Below are 21,619 nucleotides of genomic sequence, written 5' to 3' on the forward strand. Positions count from 1 at the left end.
ACTCAGAAAAATTGGTGTCGAGCAATGGCTCCGACATTTTTTTTTGTGCGACTATCCTATCATTTCAGCATACATATATAATGAATAACACATCGATTATTGTTGCCAAACCAGCGAAGGAAGCACCTCTTTTGACTGGTTTGAAGGCATTAGAGCCGTTTCTATGGCGTTATCGCCGAGACACAATACCATAAGGTAAAAATTCATATGACTGATATATAAAAACGTGAGAGTAAAACCTCTTTGAAATTATCGAACCCCATTGGGCTTACAAAATAAAACAGCATCTGCGTCAATATGTTTGAGACGGCTAGGCGGAAATTACAATTCTCTCTAAGATAGGTAAATACGGTAAGATTTTGTTATATGTGCAGGCAGAGAAACATACATACGGTGGTTTCATATTTCAGTAAGAACAATTTTGATGTAATGCTCAGTCTATGGAATGCAAGTTACGGTCAGTTCATTCACACTATCTGTAGTAGAACCTTAGCAACTGCGATGATTGTTACTGTAGTGTGTATAGAAAAAGTTATTGTTACTAAATAAGAAATTACATACAGCATAGATTAGAGCAGTTTTTTTGAAATATTTCGAAATTAACGAACTAACCTTACAATTTTGTATTTCAAGAAACAAAATAAGGTATACCAAAAAGATACCTGTGTGAGAATTACCACAGTCCAGAAATATTCTTCCTATGAAACGAATTATATATTAAATGAACAGTAAACAATACACGTATTGTCTGTAATATAGAAAGAGTTCAAATTGTAAAAGTTAAAGTCACTATCACTGGAAAGGAAACTGTCAGTGGGGTTGTCGTTGACTTGGAGTCTGGTGGACATGTCGCTGTTGGACCCATGGAATTCTCTGTTTAGGGCATGGATATATGTATTTCAGCATGGGTTGCAGGTAGCTCGAATTCGGGGCTGCCCTAGGAACTGTATTCATTCGACATATCGGTAATTTCAGGTGTTACTGCAAGAAGAATTCTTGCCGGCGATGTATATACTTGTGTATGTTCATTTCGAATCAGAAGAAGACTCTCGTCCTTTCCCACGGGAAACGAGTGAATCATCTAGCTTACACACCCATTAGGGATTTAGGAATTTGCCTGTTCAGCAACTTCCCACCAAGTCTAAATTGCTGACATTTGGATAAAAGAGAAATTTATTTTATGGGTTTTTGCACTTGCTCGTAAAGCGCAATCTTTATTAAAATAGTATACAGTTGTAGTACAAAAAGATAAAATTAATCTCAATATATTTTAGTGGAAAATTACTTTTAATACAATTTAGAGAAAATTTCAGTCTTAATACTTTTACTCAAAAATTCTGTCCTAGTAGTTATAAGACTCTGAAAAAGTGTTTAACGGGTTTTTGTTTCCTCCTGCACTTTACTGGGGACATTTTCTAAACAAATTATCACAAAGGGGGTATTTTAAGAATTCAGTTTGTCATTATTTCTTACCCCGCACTGTTTGGACGATCTGAATAACATTTTTAGTTTAGATACTTGTTTGATGTAGATATCAAATAAGGTTATATTTTTTCCTCCGTTGCACTGAACCCGTCACCAGATTAATCACACTATTACAACCGTTATACAAACTCCAATAAACCGTCCTCGTATCGATTTATCGTAGACTCTCCACGAGTCATTGGTAAGTGGAGTACAAGTTATATATCATTTAACATGCACGAGTCAGCAGTAAGCAGAGTACATTTTATGTATTATTTAACATACACGAGTCAGTCGTAAGAGGAGTACAAGTTATTTAGCATGCACGAGTCAATCGTAAGCAGTGTACAATTTCTGTATTATTTAGCATACACGAGTCAATCGTAAGCGGGGTGCAAGTTATGTATTATTTATCATGCACGAGTCAATCGTAAGTGGGGTACAAGTTATTTAGCATGAACGAGTTAATCGTAAGCGGGGTACAAGTTTTGTATTATTTAGCATGCACGTGTCAGTCGTATGTAGGGCACAAGTTATATATCATTTAACATGCACAAAAATATATTGATATAAAAAATCACTTTTCAACAGTGCCCCATTTATTTCTTTTGACTTCAAACACATGGGGACGATTATATCGTATTTGATAGAAATCACGATCAGGAGTAAGTAATATAGGCAATTTGAAAAGTAATTTGCAAAACAATAAAACAAACAAAGAAAATAAAACATCACACGCTTCCCCCAACAAAAGGAAACATTTTGTCGCAACATTGTACAAAAACACTGTGATCTTACCAGTCTGTCCTGAATGTAACCATATCTCTGTGGAGGATCACAGTAATGGCTTCTTACCAGATCAAATGCCTAGGTCTTTAATGTTTTGACTTACGAAGTAACTGCATTATGATTATTTTAGGCCGCTTCTTTTGTTCCCAATCAAAGGCGAACAAAATAATTCTTTTCGGTCAGTGTATTGTATAGTTTTTGAAACTATTCCAAGATTTACTACTACTACTAATAATAATAATAATAATAATAATAATACTAATAATACATTACTTTTTGAAAATTAAAAAGCTATTTATGCCCCCTCCCCAGCAATATTTGCTTGCTTGTATTGATACAAAACAAAATAATAATAATAATAATAATAATAATAATAATAATAATAATAGTAATAATTATAATAATAATAATAATATCTGTCATCAAAATCCTTTTAAAAAAGCCTAGCTATGTTGGTGGTCAGAACTGCACCATTTTCGTTGAAAACCAAATAACTTTTGCTAGAAGTATTTTGAGTGAAACCCAATGTCAGTGCCATCATTCATGTATTGCATGAAGGTATTTTGTCGCCATTTTTTACACATGGTGGACGATATATGGCGGCCAGTATATTTATTGAAGGATGTAACCGATATTATTCCGGAAAGAACCACCGACCCACGAAACGCTACTGGCAAGCTTTCTGAAATCCACGTTAGTCAAGCCGAGGCTCTAACTTGCACGGACAGAGGTGACATGTGTGATTGATCCGTAAAGGTGAGATGTGTGATTGATCCGTAAGTCGAACGCCTTTGATTACTCGGCAACCAGGGACCCTCCCAAAATTCATGAAAGACGAGTAGTGATAGCAAGAATTTAGACAGCGATTGTGGCGCCATGTTGTACATTACATAAACGTCATTTCATTAAGAATCAACAATGTATTGCTATACTAGTGTGGGAGCGAGAAATCCCATGTCAGTAAGACCATCTGTTCAAGAGAAGCAGCCATATACAGATTTTCATGATAGCCCTCAAGGCAGCCGTTTTTGGGGGGTTACATAATATGGTAAGACGAAGGTTGTTTTAAGTGTGAAGTGCTTTTGTGACCATCCTTTCCAGAGTTGTGATACGTTTTTTAAGATGTCCACCATTTATAAGTACCATTTTTATATAGGAAAAACAAGATATAATAAAAAATCTTTCAGTGAAAATGCATTTTAATATGGACATCCATTTAGGAGCATCATGTGTGCTGTAGCATTTTAAGGCGCCTCGGAATATTAGCTGATATATGGTACCAAAATAAAAAAAACTATCTAGACATTTGAAGAAAAAAAATCTTTTGGTGATAACTCCATGTATTTATGATCATGCATTCAGGAACAGTAGCGATATCAAGATGATCAAGATGACCATCAAGGGAGTCATATTTCCATCATTTTCATTAAGAATGGACTAGACACCATAAGAAGTCTTCTGGTTAAAATCACATGTCGATATGACTTTCCTGTTCAGAAGCAATAGCGATATCAATATTTTCAAAATGGCAATTATGGCAGCCATATTAGATGACAGGTTGGCACCATTTCCACAAAACCCAACTAGACACAGTAACAAACCTTTCTGGTAAACCCAAATTTCGATATGACCATCCATTCGAGAAAAGAGATGAAACTTTAATGATGACCACTGTGGTGGCCATGTTGGATATCCAAGATACATCATTTTCATTTAGGACCAAATATGACATTGGGGTGAATGTGGGTGTAAATTTCATAAATCATATGGGTAGTTGTAGAGAAGTAGTAATAAAAAACGTGTGCTGACAGACGGGCAACATACGTCAAGAAATAGTCATCCCTTCTGACCTAAAATCATAGGAGATAAAATAAATCAAAAACAAGGTCAAAAATTAAAATAGTCTAGAAAAGTCTTCATAATTCATATGTGCAAAATATATTGAGGTTCAAGGAAAATTAATTTATAGTCCACACGTACATAGCAAATCTTCAATAAATTCTCTGATCTCACCAGCTGAAATTTTTATTATGTGTACCTGCTCTTTTGAGATCTCGGAATACGTCGAGCGTATTACCCATTATAGCCATTAAGCCAGGACTTGTGTAGTTATATCCTCTTTCCCCGGCTTGATCAGAAGGAAGAGGCGCTGCTGGGTCCCACTGCACATGTCTGTGCGCTGCACGTAGTGTTTGGACGCATTTACAGATCGATGGAGACGGAACGGATGACCGCGTTCTGATTGCCCTTCTGAGGGCAAATGCTCTTTGCTACGAAACCTGGTTACATCATCAGGACCACGGAACCATCTGATCCAAACTGGAGATCGTACGGGTCCACTAAGAGCATGCAGCTAGCTCACCATACATAGCGAAGAAACGTTTTCCACGATAATAACTAGAAGGAGGTGTCGGCTAAAGTCTCGAACTGATCTGAATTGAGCCATGTCAGCATGCTGGGCAAATTCCATTTGACAGTGAAGGTAAGTGGTTGGTCTGTTAAAGTCAAAAGTGGCTAACAGGTTTGATAAACCCCTATCGTAACAACTATCCGTTCTAGCATGAAGCCTGAATGTGTCTGAAATCATGGAATGTCAGCCAAAGAAAACTTAAGCCAGTTGTGAAATTCAAGCACGAGACGATACGACGCTGTTGATGTTGCACCTGTTCCTGAAAACCCACCACATTCCCTAGTACAGAATCACTCTGCATTTGTACCCTTGACATTTTGAATTTTCTTCTGTTCCAAGACAGGGTGGCGGGGGGTGGGGGTGTGAGAGGTCGTTGACCCAAAACCCATCCCATCTGCCTGAGAGTGCATCCACTGCCCCATACCTCGGGGTCCGGGCCTGACCAGATGAAGGTGGGCAGTTTGTGATTCCGCCTCATCGAGAACAAATCTATCATCGGGGTGACTTTTTAAAGTGGGGAAGGCAGAAAACCCCGGAGTAAATCACCTCACCTTAGACTACACCAACAGATGTACACAGAATAATCACACTTTTAAAAGAGTTGTGCAAAGCCCAAAGAACAGTTCTCATTTGTATTGATTTTAAAGGCTACACGAGTCAGTCGTAAGCTGGGTACAATTTATGTATCATTTAGCATGCTCGAATCAATCGTAAGCGGAGTACACGTTATGTATCATGTAGCATGCTCGAATCAGTCGTAAGCAGAGTACAAGTTATATATCATTTGTTATATATCATTTAGCATACAAGAGTCAATCGTAAGCTGAATACAAGTTATGTATCATTTACATGCACGAGCATATATGGACATGTAATATCACTTTTCAGTAGTGTCCATTCTCACTTCAAACACATGGGGACGATTATATCGTATTTCATAGAAATCACGATCAAGATTAAGTAATAAAGGCAATCTGAATATAATTTGCAAAACAGGAAAAGAAAAAAAATCAAAAGAAAACACAAATTGAGGAAACATTCATTAATTTGGTCAACCTCTCTGGTAGTTTTTCATTCCGTCACAAGTAATGAACGTAGTAATGATGTTGGCGGAGACAGCAAAACCCGGAGGAAATCACCTCACATTGCACAAACCTGGCATCGATGAGTTGTACAGCGAGTCCATTTCCACACTCCTAATTATACCCAAACGATGTGGCTATGAAATCGGAAAACACATTTTTTCACCTATAAAACGTGGATATATCGATTAAACTGTCAGCACCATCATGAGTAGCTGGTAATTATAAGTTTGCTTTTCAAACCGATCCTGACTTTATCGACATAAATGATACATAAATAATGATTACGATGAACATCAATATGACCATGACAAGAGCAACAACGACGACGGTGATATAAATGATTGCAAAGACGACAATCAATGTTTATTATTCATATACCAAACAAGGAAATTTATCTCGACAGGCAGGCAACATGTGCGGAATTTTTGAATACATTACGAATATTTTGTCAATATTGCGGATGTTTGGATGGAAAGTCAAAAGTACGGATTTTACCCATGATCTAAATTACCTTAGTAAATTAATGTTTATTACTAATCATTGCATCCGCTAGTTATTTTCGTTTCCGAATAGCTCTAAAAACTGAATAAGAAACAACAACTGGTTATTGTGCTATTTCTACTGAATACACACACACACACACACACACACACACACACACACACACACATATATATATATATATTATATATATATATATATATATATATATATATATATATATATATATATATATATATATATATATATATATATATATATGTGTGTGTGTGTGTGTGTGTGTGTGTGTGATTCCATTGGTTACACTGCACCCCAACACACGTACACGAAATAATCACCCTTTTAAAAGCGATATGTAAACCCCAAAGAACAGTCCCCAGTTCTGTTGATTTTAACGATTACACTAGTCACTTGTACAATCGTAAGCGGAGTACAAGTTATTGTCATTTAGCATGCACGAACAAATACTGACATATAATATTAGGTTTCAATAGTACCCCATTTCTTTCTTCCTAGTTCTAAAACATGGGGACGATTATATCGCCTTTGATACAAATCACTATCAAAAGCAAAATAGGCAATCTGAATAGTAACTTGCAAAACATGAAAAGACCCACACAAAAAACAAAAAGGAAACGTTTGTAGAAATAAAATAAAATACTGCACTTAACCGTCTGTTCTGAATTTAACCATGCTACTGTGGAGGATCACAGTAATGGCTTCTCATCATATCAAATGAATATGTCTTAGTGTATTGACGCATGAAGTAAGTGCATTTAAAATTATGCAAGGCTAGTTCTTTTGTTCCAAAGCAAATTAGGGCAAACACAATCATATCGATCTGTCCATTGCAGGGCGTTTTTGAAACTATTCCAAGATTTCACTACTACTACTCATAAATACTTATACAATACTTTGAGAAATAAAGAACAATCTATATTTCTCCCCCACCTACACCCCAAAAATATCCAGCTTACTGGTGTTGATAAATTAATAATAATAATAATAATAATAATGATAATAATTCCTAGGCCAATAGGGTAGTGTATTCAAAACTCGTTCACAAACGTGCAGATAGATCTATTGCTGGTCAGAGCTGCACCATTTTCATTCAGAACCAGTAAGATATTACAAGATGTGCTTGAGTGAAAACCCAGTATCGATGTTATCATTTATGCATGTAGCAATAAAAAGATTTTTGAGACAGCCACTATGGTGTCATTTTGGATGACAGATGAACGTCATTTTCATTAAGAATCAGCTATTAATTGCTATAATAGTGTGGAAGCGAGAAATCCCATGTCAGACCATCTGTTCAAGAGAAATAGCCGTTTACAGATTATCAGGATAACCCTCAAGGCAGCCGTTTTTTTTTTTTTTGGGTGGTGGTTACATCAGCATTATATTCATGCAAGGATAACTATATAATGGGAAAAATAAAGAGGACTGTTTTTGATGAAGGTGGGAGCACCTGTTTAATAGAAGTTGCTTTCTACGAAATATTTCACACATTTTGGGAGGCCACAATGTCGTGATTTTTATCCAATTACATTAAGTGTGAAGTGTTTTAGTGATCATCCCTTCAAGAGTAGCGATAACAAGTTTTTCAAGATGGCCTCCATTTTTATATATTTGAGAAACTAGACATCATAAAAAGTATTTTAGTGAACAAACCAATACGATACGACCATCCATTCTTGAACAAGATTGTCAAGAAAACCATCATGGCGGTCGTATGAAATGAAAGATAGCCACCATATTTTTGCGGTACGTATATATGCTTTAGCGTTTGAAGGTGCCTTAGAACAATAGTGGCTATATGATGCCAGTTATAGGACCATCTGGATATCACAAGAAATCTTTTGTTGAAAACCCTATGTCTATATGACCATGCATTCAGGAGGAATAGCAGGAACAATATTTTCTAGATTGCCATGGGAGTCGTATTCAGCATCATTTTCATTAAACGCAGACTAAACATGATAAGAAAAATCTTTTGATGATAAGCCCCGTTTCGACGTGAGCCTCCGCTAACGAAGTAACGATAACAAGAGTTTCAAAGGTTGCTATCATGGTAGCGATATTGACTGTCAAATTTGCACGATGTTAAGAAAAACACAGACACCATATGAAGTTTTTAAGTAAAACCGAACGTCATATGACCATCTGTTGAAAAGAGATAACATTTTAAGGATGGCTACTGCGGTTGACAAGCCAGATATCCAAGCTCCATCATTTTCATTTAGGATCAATTACGCTTTGAGATGAAGGTGCAGCTTTGTGAGAATCGTCTGAATAGTTTTAGAGAAGTTGTGATAACAAACTTGTACTAACAGGCGGACGACAGACGACGCGAAAAGACCATCGCCAAAGCTCTTCTGGTATATGACCAGCATAGATGCATACAAAAACAGAACAATATATAACCAACTCAAGAAACAAAGGAAACAGTCAGAGAGAATTATAAGTCTGACGAAGTCTGCATAATCTATCTGAGCAAAATGTATTACGGTTCAATGAAAATGTACCGATAGTCTCAACGAATCTAATAGATCTTCGTTAAATATTACTGTATGTTTGCGATGAAAATGTTAAAAAGCGTCTCATCATTAGGTTACTTTTTTTACTACAAGAATGACCAACAAATCAGTCATGATTTCATACAGTATTTCTGATGGTTCAAAATTTTCCAGGAATGCCAAGCCGAATTCTGAAAGATCACAGAATCGAGGACCAATGCTATTTTTGGGTGTACATTGTTTCTCTGATAAAAATTACTCGATCACGTTAACGTTAGGAAGAAGCTTTTTTACAAGGGGAAGAGGTTAATAGTAACGTGATCGAGCAAGTATTCTCGAAGAAAAATAATTTAATAAAAATTTAAAAAATTGCTTTCTCCTATGAATACATTGCCCTCTCATAATGCCTTTGATGGAATAGCTAATAAGAGGGGGCAGTGCTGAGCATCCTATCTATACCATGATCATCCTCGAGGGGGATTTTTTCTCCGAGGGTAACCAGCACACCTAATACGAGATCAGCACAACTGATTGCAACGTAAGCCGTGACGACAGTAACGAATAAGAGAAAAATGTCAGCCATTTGTGGAAAATGGGACACTCAACGCTATTGATGTTGTAACAGTCCCTGAAAAGCTGTCACATCCCCTCGTACGGAATCACTCTGCATTCGTGACCACTCACATTTTGAATTATGTTCTGTATGAAGACGGGGAAAGGAAATTGACCCAAAACACTTCCTAACTGCCTCAGAGTGCATCCACGACCTATATCCCTGGGTCAAGGCCTAGAGTGATCAAGGTAGACAGTTTGTAACACCACCTCATCCCGAACAGATCTATTATCAGGCGGCCCAAATATTTAAATTAGGTGCAAGATCAAGGAGGTGGAGGCATCCACTGTGTGAATGGTCCAACCACTTATTGACCATGAATTGATCAGGATAATGAGCCCAGCCAGGCTGTAGCTGACCTGAGCCGTTATATTTATGTGCGCACCAATGGAGAAATTCCAAATGAATGTTATACCAACCTCAGCTTTGCAGAGTTTCTTTCAGCTCCACTGCCTCCTTAACGCAGCAGCAAATTTGATTTTCCTCTACCGTCATTTCATGCGACCTTTGCTCGCTCAATGGTGCCCCATTTTTCCGGTCGACTCGATCAATAAATCTTGATCTGGAACGATGTGGATTCTTTCCAGCGTCAGTGGGGCAACAAAAAATGGCACCAGGTAGGATTTGCTATATAAAATTCCAACCGGAAGTTATGCTCTGCACGGACACCATATCGTGCTATTGTTGAATCCATATGTTGGTCAGCTTCACCACTGTCAGTGGCGAATGGGGGCTAGAAGTCACCTCTCCATATCAGCATTCTAGAAATAAAGGCCATAGTAAACGCATTTAATTTTTGAAGCAACATTTAGATGAAAATGTAGTCCGCATTATGACAGTTCCGTGGTGGTGGTGGTCGGCCTTTTCAGTTCGGATGGTGATTGGAGTGTTTGGGTAGATATCACCAGAATTATGCGTTCTGGTTTATCGCCTGATGGAGAAACTACTGGAATGGAATAAGGTCGACCTGTTCCAATTGACCAGAAAGCCTGGCTCAAATGGGAAAGAAGATCGTTTATACCCTTGTCCAATGATAAACTTACCATGTAATTTTGGAAAATGTCAAGATATGTCGCCGTCACTGCTGGCGAGGTCAACCAGAAAACAGAAACGACGTAGTAGATAATATTTGTGAAATCTCATGACCTGATATTGAGGTCGAACGAGAGAACGTTGTTCGTTGTTGTTGTTATGGAGTTTAACGCCATTTTTCAGCTCAAAATAGGCTATACATGGCGCAAATACGATTAGTGGAGAAAAAACATGGGAAGAACCAACAACCCCCGAAAAGTTAACTGGCAAGCTTTTTCACGTTCCCACATTAGCCAAGCCGAAGACTCGAACACACACAGACCGAGATGAGATGGCAGTGATCTGGAACGGTGAGCGCTTTAGATCACTCGGGGTCCCCGTTGTTCCTTCTAAACCAAACCGAAAAAGAAAAACAAACAACAACAAAAAATTTGACTCCAGGATGTGTCTATAGAGACATCAAAGTATGCGCATGTTAAGCCTCAACTGACCGCAAATTCGTCCTTTTTTCCGAACGTTTTAATCATTTTCTCGTCGGCGTGGGTATGGACTACTTGAGTCTGCAGAGGTCTACGACTGGTCCTAGATTCCAGTTGGCCTTGGATACCAGAAACAACCAGAATTCAGTCTGCAATCCATCTCCACCAATCTCTTGTCATAGATTGACTAAAATGCCATCCTTCTTCAGATTGTGCGGCATATTTATCATGGAAGGGGAGATCGAAACGGGATGGGTTGGATACATTCAATCCTAAGCCTCTCCGAAACAGCCTGAATCACTAATTTCATTCTGAGGAAACAGGTCGATCCACATGGTAAAAAAATAAAGAAGTCTGGCACCACCCAGAAGGTTGTATGTGCAAGGGGAGGGTAGTGAAGAAGTCGGACTGTTAAGAGGCTTGGGTAAAGAGAAATAGTTTCCTTTCCCTTTATTAAAATGACTCTGGACTTGAGGGGCCTGCTGCCAAATTAAGTTGGGCCATTGTCGAAATTGTTGCCTGTGTTTTAATTAGGCTTGGTATTCTGCTTGTTCTATATTTCGAAATACCGCTGAAAGGAAGGGATGGTCGGCATGCTGTTTTTCGTCCATCCAGTATGTATATCGGACTCGTATTCAACATTTTTTTAGTTCATAATCACTCAATGGCATATCCATTAACACTCTTTCAGCTCCAATAATCTGACATACTTTATAACTTTGTAAATCGTTGTCATCATCACTATTATCAGTCATTATTTGCCAAACAAAATTGTCATCTGAAGATGAACCACATTTGGGATATGCCAGTTTGGATTTTCTGGGTAGCAAGTAATTTAAAATGCATTTGTATAACTTCCTTGATACAAAGCCCAAATGACAATATAATGATTGTTCCAGAGCCCAATGTGCCAATCAAATTTAGTTTAACAAATCATGTCAAACCAAAGAATCCATTTGTGTAAACAGTTGCCTAAATGAAACAGATGATGCAACAGGTGCCACAATATACTGAGCATAGGCATGACATGTTGCGACAAGCATTTTAATGGTTAAAAGTTAAATTTCAAACTGCATACTGTGCAGAGTACGTAATTATATGTGTGTGTAACTTTAAACTAAATTGCTGAAATTACTGTGCACCAATGCTCTCCAAGTGCATGTCTTTAAATAAATTTTGCAGAATTCATGCTTTTGACCTTTCCCATGGGTGACTGCAATCAATAGTTTTGACAGTAATTTAACATGTTAGCTTCTTACTGGAACAAAATAATGCAGCATTTACTGTTGACTTCCATGCATGATAACTGTGATGTTTATATTAGCAGACCAATGCAACAAGAGGAACAACTATTGCTCACCGACATTCTTTTCCTTTCATGCTTTGTTTCCTTTCTTTTCATTAGCAGCCATGGAGGATTTATGGATTGGTGCCCTGCAACGATCTTAATTCAATGAGATTGTATCAAAATTAATCCAGCTATTTTTGGGAAGAAGAAAATTTATAAAAAAAAAATTAATTTAAAGATGAGGCATCAAAGGAATCTCATTCAATAAGACTTCTTGTGTGACTTTTGATATCTCTGCCAAATAAGGGTATGGTAAAAAAATTCTTTTCCCATTTACAGCCAGAAGGAGGCTTTCCCAAATGTTTTTAAAGTGATCTGATTGCTGATGAGGTAGTTGTTATGGGGTTTAACGCCATTTTTCAGCACAAGATAGGCTATACATGGTGGTCAGTATACATGATGGAGGAAGAACCAGGGAAAACCCTGGAAAGAACTACCGACCCACGAGAAGCTAGTGGCAAGCTTTCTCACATGCCCACATTGGCCAAGCCTGCAACTCGAACCCATGCAGACAGAGCTGAGATGGCAGTGATCCATAATGGTGAGCGCTTTAGAACACTTAGTCACTTGGGGCCTCAGCTGATGAGGTGCCATACTACATCACTATGATGATGAAAGGACTATGTTGACATATTAAGAAGAATAGTTTCGGTGATTAAGACCTGCCTCCTACATCATTGTAAAATTGATGTTTTATGATATCCTTGTAGCCTAATTATAGAACTTTAGTTTGAAAGAGTGCAAAAAATTTTTCTAGATAAGTTTTGGGATAGTGAGAAATGATGTTGAAATATCACTTTTAAAAAGTTGGACCAAATAAATTTTATCTGTAAAAGCAATCGACGAAACATCTTCCAAAATCTCATGGAGGCACACAAGAGTCTGACTGAATAAGATTAGCATCAATGATGCACGGCCATATCACAAGCAGCATCAATGATGCACGGCCATATCACAAGCTCATATAGCCTTCAAAAGGGAGATAATAATAACTAGGAGGACAAGTACAACATAGCATTTATTTCTTTAGTACAGGTGTATCAATCAAAGATACAGAATGCATTCTTCCAACAAATGCAGAGCCTTTCAAATCTACTCCATTCTCTTCATGACCTTGTTCAATAAAAAAGCCATCTGCTACTGTAGTCTGACTATTGAGGTGACCACCAGGATTAGATCCAGTAACTAAATGTTTCTTTCTCTTTGACTGATAAGAGTGAATATTAGACACAGGTTTACTGTAACTGTCTTGCCTATGGCCCTCAATGAAATTTTTGCTGTAGTTCACATTACCAGTATCAAATCCGAATGAAGTGAGTGCACTGAAATTCCATCTCTCTTTTGAACAGCTTGTTTCATTTTTATCAAAAGAGCCAGACTGTAAAGCATAACTTTGATCATATACACTCCCGATCCTTTCTGAATGATACAATGAAACATGGGAATTTTGAGTCATGGTATTTTCCACAATATTCAAGTTTGCCTCTGCGTTCATTTCACAGTTAAAGTTATCTGTCAACCATGATGACTGAGTTTGCTGAGACTGTGTCCAAGTTCTTTTTCTTCTGTAAGGTTTGACCTCTGGCTGAGTCATGAGAATCAGATTTTCACCACCAGTTGATGCTTGGAACAGCAAAGAAGAGCCTGTAACTGTGGCATCAGACTGACCAGTCAAGCAGTCCCCACTAGCACTTTGTCCAGTCCAAGGTTGACGATTTAACTTATTAATAGCTGTCTTTTGTCCTGCATCAGCAGTCCGAAATTGTCCAGATTTCTTTATCTGTCTTCCAAAATACTGCCTGAAGAAAGAAAATAATAAAATAAAATGTGAATGTTTACATTGCAGGGATGTGTTGTCTAATTTATGTTCCCTGAATAAAAATTTGTCTGTGAACAAAACACTTAAGATTAAAGGTAAGTTGGGACCATCATATTAAGCTTCAAACAAAGCACTAAAATTTGTGGCTTTTACGCCAAGTCACAAGACTGAGTATGCATGTTTTCGAATTGTCTCAGCTACATAATAATTCATGCTAAATATGATGAGAACCTAATATGGGGTTTAGGCAATAAAAATGAATGAAAGAACTTGAAACAAACCACAATATAAATTTTCTATTACTGTCATTGACCTCAAGGTGAATGGGAGAAGTGATCATGTGACATGATGAGTTGTCTATCAAGTAAATCTATCGATGGAGTTAGGAAATATATGCAAATGAACAACTTTAAATGAAACCATAACATTATGATGACAATGCTACTGCTGAGAAAGTGATTGATTTGTCTCCCACTAATGTGAGATTCATAAAAATGAAAATGTATGTATTGAAAATGCTCACGATATAATTTGGAAAAGAAAACTTGGTTATTCCTGCTTTTTACAAACTTCAACTAGCATTATATGTAAAGGATAATATCAGCTTTGGGACCCTTAAAATTGTTCATTTCTTGTTGCATAGATAGCTTAAAATAGTACATTGATATTGCTGAAATTTGGTATGTAAAGAGAAAACAAAAAGTGAATGGTGACGGTTTATCTAACTGTGATTCTGTCTTTACTAAAGCTGCTCATGAGTATGACTAAATGTGTAAAAGCTAACATGACAGCTCCAAATAATAATAATAACAATAAAACTTACATTTAAAAAGGTAATTTAATTAGATACATAAAAGAACTAAACTACCTTGTGGCCCTGTAAGATATATTACAGACTGCAATGAATCAATACCACACAAACACAAACACACATGCATACACACACACACGAAGTACCCCATACTACTGTATACATACTTACAGGCTAAAGTACCATCAATGTACTTTAGTCAAAATAAACTTGTGCACATGATGCAATACATACTAACATATTAAATGTTCCAGGAGGAAAAAGACAGGCCCTATACCATTAGGACAAACTGCATCCACACATCTATTGTGAAAGGTTGAATTAGATAGAACTCAAGATACAAATTTAATATACTGAATTTTTTTTATTCCCAGGTTTGGGACTAACTGCATTTCTTTTGAAATTCTGCTAGAGTATTTGCGACCATTACAAAAATACAACACTATGACATCAGACTGAATCTTAGTGATAAAGCAGGTGATCATGACTTTTAATACGTATTAACCAGCGTAGTGATTCAGTGTGGATCCAGTTCTGTTTGAGCTTGTGTTCACAAAATTAACAAGAACAATCACTTCTATCACTTGCAATGTGCACAGAGTGAATGTAGTTTATATTAATCAAATGCACCATAATAAAACATGGACTACCCTTGCTATAAGCAGTAACCTTTGAAATAAATGCTTACAATTAAAATGTTTTGCATCATTTGAATGGGATTTATATTTTTTTATGCATTAGCAGTCAATTTATTTGTGTAATATATTCAACATACAGCTTATTTAGAACAATGGCTAGAAGATTATTTTATTTCTGTTGGGATGTTATTGCATATAATATCTATGTTGTTGGGATGTTATTCCATATAATATCTATGTTGTTGGGATGTAATTCCATATAATATCTATGTTGTTGGGATGTTATTCCATATAATATCTATGTTGTTGGGATGTAATTCCATATAATATCAATGTTGTTGGGATGTTATTTCATATAACATCTATGTTGTTGGGATGTTATTCCATATAATATCTATTTTGTAGGGATCTCAGAAATGCTTAATTACGCGTATTTGGATGCCAATTTTTGATCTGGGATGCAGAAAATCCCTGAGGTGTGAGTCCTCCGTATGCATGTTATAGGTCTGTGGCAAATTTCAAAGACTTGCCAGCCCTGCTTCAGGCACCTGCTTTGTGGGAAAATGTGTTGATCAATTAGCTGTGCTGATATTTACAATGACAGAATTCGGTGACTGAAAGACCCCTTAATGTACATACATGTTGCCATTATAAGAGTACATAAAAAAGAACATGATGCAATAGCTGGGCGGCAAGATCAAAGGCTTTGTTTGACTGGCGGCCGGATGCGAAAATGTACTGATATTTACAGTGATTGAATTCAGAGTCAGAAAGACCCAGAGATGTACATATGGTTGTTGTTATAGGGTTTAATGCCATTTTTCAGTACAAGATAGGCTATACATGGCGGCCAGTATTAATGGTGGAGGAAGAACTAGGAAAACCCCCGGAAAGAACCACTGACCCACGAGAAGCTACCGGCAAGCTTTCTCACATAACCACATCTGCCGAGCCTTGGACTCGAATCCACGCAGACAGAGGTGAGATGGCAGTGATCCATGACAGACAGAGCTTTAGACCACTCGGCCACTCGGGACCCCTGTACATGTGGTCATTTATAAAAGTACAGCAAATAAACAACTTTAGCTTTTGTTACTGTGTTCATTTCCAAATGTATCGGAAAAGGTAGTGCACAAGAATCAAGACATGTTGAGACTTAGACAAAATGCCATTCGTAAATTTGGATAAGTATTTTGGGGTTAAACGGCAAACTTACGAAGATTGTAACAAGATTCAGAAGAGTGCTAAAGCTGCTAGAATTGAGAGTTCAGATAGGACAGTAGCTAAGTGTAAGAAAGTGTGTGATGCCTAGCTTAGTGTTTGGAATAAGTCCTGACTTGGATTGACAAAATTCAGTATCACTCTGATGGACGAACAAGAGCTATTTAAGAGGTACATTGACTGACCATACTTTTTTTAAAATGCAGCTCGCCTTAGCCCGGTTAGTTCTAGTGTTGTAGCAAAATGTATTCATCAATACATCAGTAGCTAGGCCTAGTTTTTATATCAATTACGTTGACAAACAAATTCTTGCCCATTCACAAGCATATGTTTTGAAAGCTGATTGACCATTAACCCTTTTCCGAGCAAAGTAGCAACTATCAATTTCCTGCATGATACCCTTTAATGATAAAGCATACAAACTTGTGTTTTAAGATCAGAATTGGTGATTATTAACTGCCTCTTGTACACTATTTCGTCATAAAATTAGTTTGAAACTCTAAGTGAACCAGTAGGCCTAACGGGAAATAATGGCGGACTTCGCTAAGTCTGGGATGTACCAGTTTATTAGCTTGTCTTTTTTCGTAAACCATTGGGCAAATATTTTCAGAAAAATATACAGATCATTGAAAGCAAAGCCAAGGTATTATTTTATTAAAGATTTAACTTTAAAATGCAAATTATGTAGGTCAGAAACGTATAGGACAATGCTCTGTTGTAGAATTCGCAAGATGCGCTTTAAGGTCTAATCTGTTTTCCGACCTGACACGTATTGGCGAAAATACGGGAAAAAACAGCAAATAAGATACTATTTAACAATTGCCTAAAATTACTACAAGGACGAAGACAAATAAATAAACCAAAAAATTGCGATCCTGTCAATGGACTATTTGTAATGAAGCTATATTACAGTGAGTGATTACATTACGAAAACCTCTCCTTCCAAAAATAGATGCACTCATGTTTGTGTTGATTCTGTAGGAAAGAAGGGACTGCAACTTTTGATGGTGGGACTCCTATTTTTACCAAAATGGGAGTCCTGGACTCCTAGTTTTAAAATCCTAGAGAGATCTCTGGATCTTATTCCATATAATATCTATGTTTTGGGGATTTTATTTTATATAATATCTATGTTGTTGGGATGTTATTCCATATATTATCCTGGGACTATTCAAGAAGTGAAAAGTCAGGTGAGAAATTCTCAAACTCACGCTTTGGTTCTCAGTAGTGAAGAAGCTGATTTTACATACATATTTTAAAGTTCCGATTCATTCATATGAATAATGCTTTTCAGTGAGAAAAAAAATAAGGATGCTGGAATCCAAAGAATCCAAATTTTGTGAAATTATTTTATGGTTTTTCTACTTTTTTTTATTAACAGTGAAAATATCTGATACTAGATTAGCACTATTTTGTACAAACTTGAAAGAACGACCTTCATACCTGGATGCTTTCAATCAAAAAGTTCAACTGGTTTTTAGTGGCTTTGGAAGAATTCATATAAAGGTTTTTCTATATTTAGTAATGATAGTCATTTATAAAGGTCAATCAGCATCATTTGTACAACAATGCAAACAGTAATAGTAGTAGTAGGATGGAATGGCATGTCAGCACAATACTGGCCATACTGTCATTAAAAGTAGTAGGGTTGAATGGCATGTCAGCACAATACTGGCCATACTGTCATTAAAAGTAGTAGGGTTGAATGACATGTCAGCACAATACTGGCCATACTGTCATTAAAAGTAGAAGGGTTGAATGACATGTCAGCACAATACAGGCTATAGTCTGATTAGAAGTAGGGTTGAATGACATGTCAGCACAATACACGCTATAGTCTGATTAGAAGTAGGGTTGAATGACATGTCAGCACAATACAGGCTATAGTCTGATTAGAAGTAGGGTTGAATGATGTGTCAGCACAATACAGGCTATACAGTCTGATTAGAAGCACTAGGGTTGAATGACATGTCAGAACAATACTGGCCATACAGTGTCATTAAAAGTAAAGTTCTCAGAATTTAAATATAAAAAATTGCATATAAAAAATCCAGGAAGTTAAGCCTTCCAAATAAACATTAACATGAGGTATTAAACAATGGAAGTTAAAAGGTAAAGATGCTAAAATTCTGTAAGCTAAATAACAAAGGCAAAAAATATAAAATCCTTGAAATATATGGTCAAAATGTACTATATAAATTGTATTCATGCAAATAGTCCATGATGTTCTCTGGCAATACACGATTATACAAGTTCTTCATCATAGAGTGAAACTGGTCTGAAACAGGTAAAACAGACAAATAAGTTCTAATACAAATCAAATTAAAAGGTCTGATACAAATCAATGGTCAAAAAGGTCAGATATAAAATCTACAAATCATCTAACATTTTGGGTTTGCAAAATACATATCTCCTTTTCTCCCCTGTTTTGACATTCACCCCAAAATCTGAGCCTTTGAGAAGGTCCCAGTTAGTAAGGACATCCTTAGGAATAAGTGTTTGTTGGATATGGTGCATTTATCATTTCATGCCAAGTAAGTATATGAATGCACATGGCAATATGGTAAGATCTTTACAGATATCAAGCTATGACCCACATTTTAAAACCAATGTCAGCTTTAGATATACATGTTATTTTGCAGGGACAGTATGCATATACATGGCTTCATTTTGGTGATATCTCTAGCCCCCTCCCCCAAATTCCACCCATCCCAAAGGGTGCTTTGAAAAATTCCATAAATTTTGGCACAATCTATACCCAGAGGATTATCTTTGACCTAAGTTCCATATGTCTAACCTTAACAGTGTAGGAAGAGTTTAGCACATTAACCCCTGGAGGTTTGTGTCACTTTTGCCTGAAAATCGAGTAGGAAACACATTTTGAATGCTATTTCTGAATAGATCCGAGAACACCAAATCACAGGTGATCTTTCAATAACATACTGCCTAGTTGTGTTAGAAACATCATTTTTCACTGGTTGTTTGGCTCGCACATGAGCAGAAGGGTAAAGGTTGAAGTTCTTTGTTTTGTTTTTTTTGCTAAACGGAGCCATTATTTTTGTATCTAGACCACTCTTTATTCCAAATGCCCATCTTATCCTACTTTTTGCAAAGGCTCATCTATCTGTTTGCAGTTCATACCAGTTGCCTTAGATCTGAGACCAAAAAGTCTAAAATCCAGACACAAAATTGGATTCTGACCACAGGCAAATTTTAGATAGAAAAAAGTTGGGTTCAAAAAATGAGGGTTTTTAATCTGTATTTTGTAGTGCTACTAGATATTCCAGATTATTTGGTATCATTGTAGAGGTACATCAGTCTACCTTTCCACCCACTTTAGTGTATGATGAATGACCATGATGCTACAGAGCTCGGCAGTAGGCTACTACCTCCTGCCATGTTAACTCGTTGCTATGGGTTAATGTGTCAAGGAAACCATATACACCCATATGTGCCCATATAGGCTACTACCTCCTGCCATGTTAACTCGTTGCTATGGGTTAATGTGTCAAGGAAATCATATACACCCATATGTGCACATAGGTATGGACTGTTAAACAATATCCCTACATGACTTAAAGTTGTGGGGATAATAAGGTTATTTACATATGCTTAGCAACATGCCTACCTATGTACGACTCTAGTGGTCCCCTGCCTTGGCAGACCATTCACATGTCAACTCTGTCCATGTGGGTTTGAGTCTTGGCTTGACCAATGTGGGTATATAAGAAACTTCCTCGGTGTATTCCTGGGCTTTTCCTCCATAAAGATTATTTGCTGCCATGTATGATCAATCATGTGCTAAAAATGGCATACCACCCTCACAATAATGAATTCAGGACAAAAAAGCAGACAGAAATATTTACCAAGAACAGGACATACAGAAGCACAGACAGAATAGAGCAAATTGGGAGGCCCCCAATGCGAGCATACAAATCAAACTTACTTGGATTGCAGTCGTCTCCCTTGGTTCCAGACTCCACCAAACGAAGGCAACCATTGTGCAGAAGTTTCTGCTTTGTGATCAAACTTAGCACCAACTCGAGTGGAAGGGAGACGTTTCTTCTTCTCACGCTCCACTACAAGGAAATAACAACTAAAAATGCTTGCATAATTTGATCATTTACCATATTAATAATCAAGTCTTTCCTCAAAGCTTTTAAAAGAAAAACAGAATATAAGCTAACAAATTTGAAAATTTCTGACTCAAAGCATGAAACCAAACAACTTGTTCAAAATTTTATATCCAAGCTAACCTCTTGTGAAAATGTTGCCTAACCTTAATATCCAGTCAAGGTTAAAACTGCTAACAAGTATGCTAGGAAAATAAGTTGTGACCTCCTTTGAAATATTGTATTTTTACTTGGAAACAATTAAGTGATGGCATGGTTGATGCCTGTGGCTTGATGCTTTGAAGAAATTTGACACTTTAAATACATGATAAATACAGTTACAATTAAGTACAAAGCATATGATTTGATATTCACAATATCACCTCTCTCCTGACAACTCACACAAAATGGGGTCAAAAAACATCGACTGTGTCAAAAGCAAGGGCACAAGTTTGAGGGACCTATAAAACATTATGGGAAGGACAATGATAGTGAGAAGTGGGTGAAGGGATAGAAGCGTGTTAGGTGGTTAAACATTCATAGCATTGGGAAATATGTTCAATAACTAGTTTCTTTCAAATGAAGTTCTTTACTTTTCTGTATAAATCACTTCTATTTTTAAAATATACAATCACTGAAAAATCGTTAAAACCTTACTCCATGTGGTTTCAACACACATCATGTGTATACCAGCAAAAAAGACTGTGTATCACATTACCACATTTTGCATGTGAATATGGATACATTCGAGTGTTGCTAAGTTCAGAATAAAACAAGA

The 21,619-nt window shown here is 36.8% G+C and overlaps 1 protein-coding gene across 1 annotated transcript in view; it reads right to left on the reverse strand.

The window, feature by feature from the left end:
- Positions 1-13,245: 13,245 nt before the first annotated feature.
- The window catches only part of LOC149794467 (centrosomal AT-AC splicing factor-like), a 45,041-nt gene continuing 36,667 nt past the window's right edge, over positions 13,246-21,619 (reverse strand). Inside the window, exons 8-9 of the mRNA XM_089968709.1 lie at positions 20,676-20,808; positions 13,246-14,039 (exon numbers count right to left, since the gene is read on the reverse strand). Coding sequence (XP_089824835.1) covers positions 13,259-14,039; positions 20,676-20,808 — 914 coding nt within the window. The 3' untranslated portion in view covers positions 13,246-13,258. The remainder of the gene's footprint in view (positions 14,040-20,675; positions 20,809-21,619) is intronic.

This window comes from Sinohyriopsis cumingii, chromosome 8 (assembly GCF_028554795.1).
Source record: "Sinohyriopsis cumingii isolate HCF-2022 chromosome 8, ASM2855479v2, whole genome shotgun sequence".
Taxonomy (NCBI): domain Eukaryota; kingdom Metazoa; phylum Mollusca; class Bivalvia; order Unionida; family Unionidae; genus Sinohyriopsis; species Sinohyriopsis cumingii.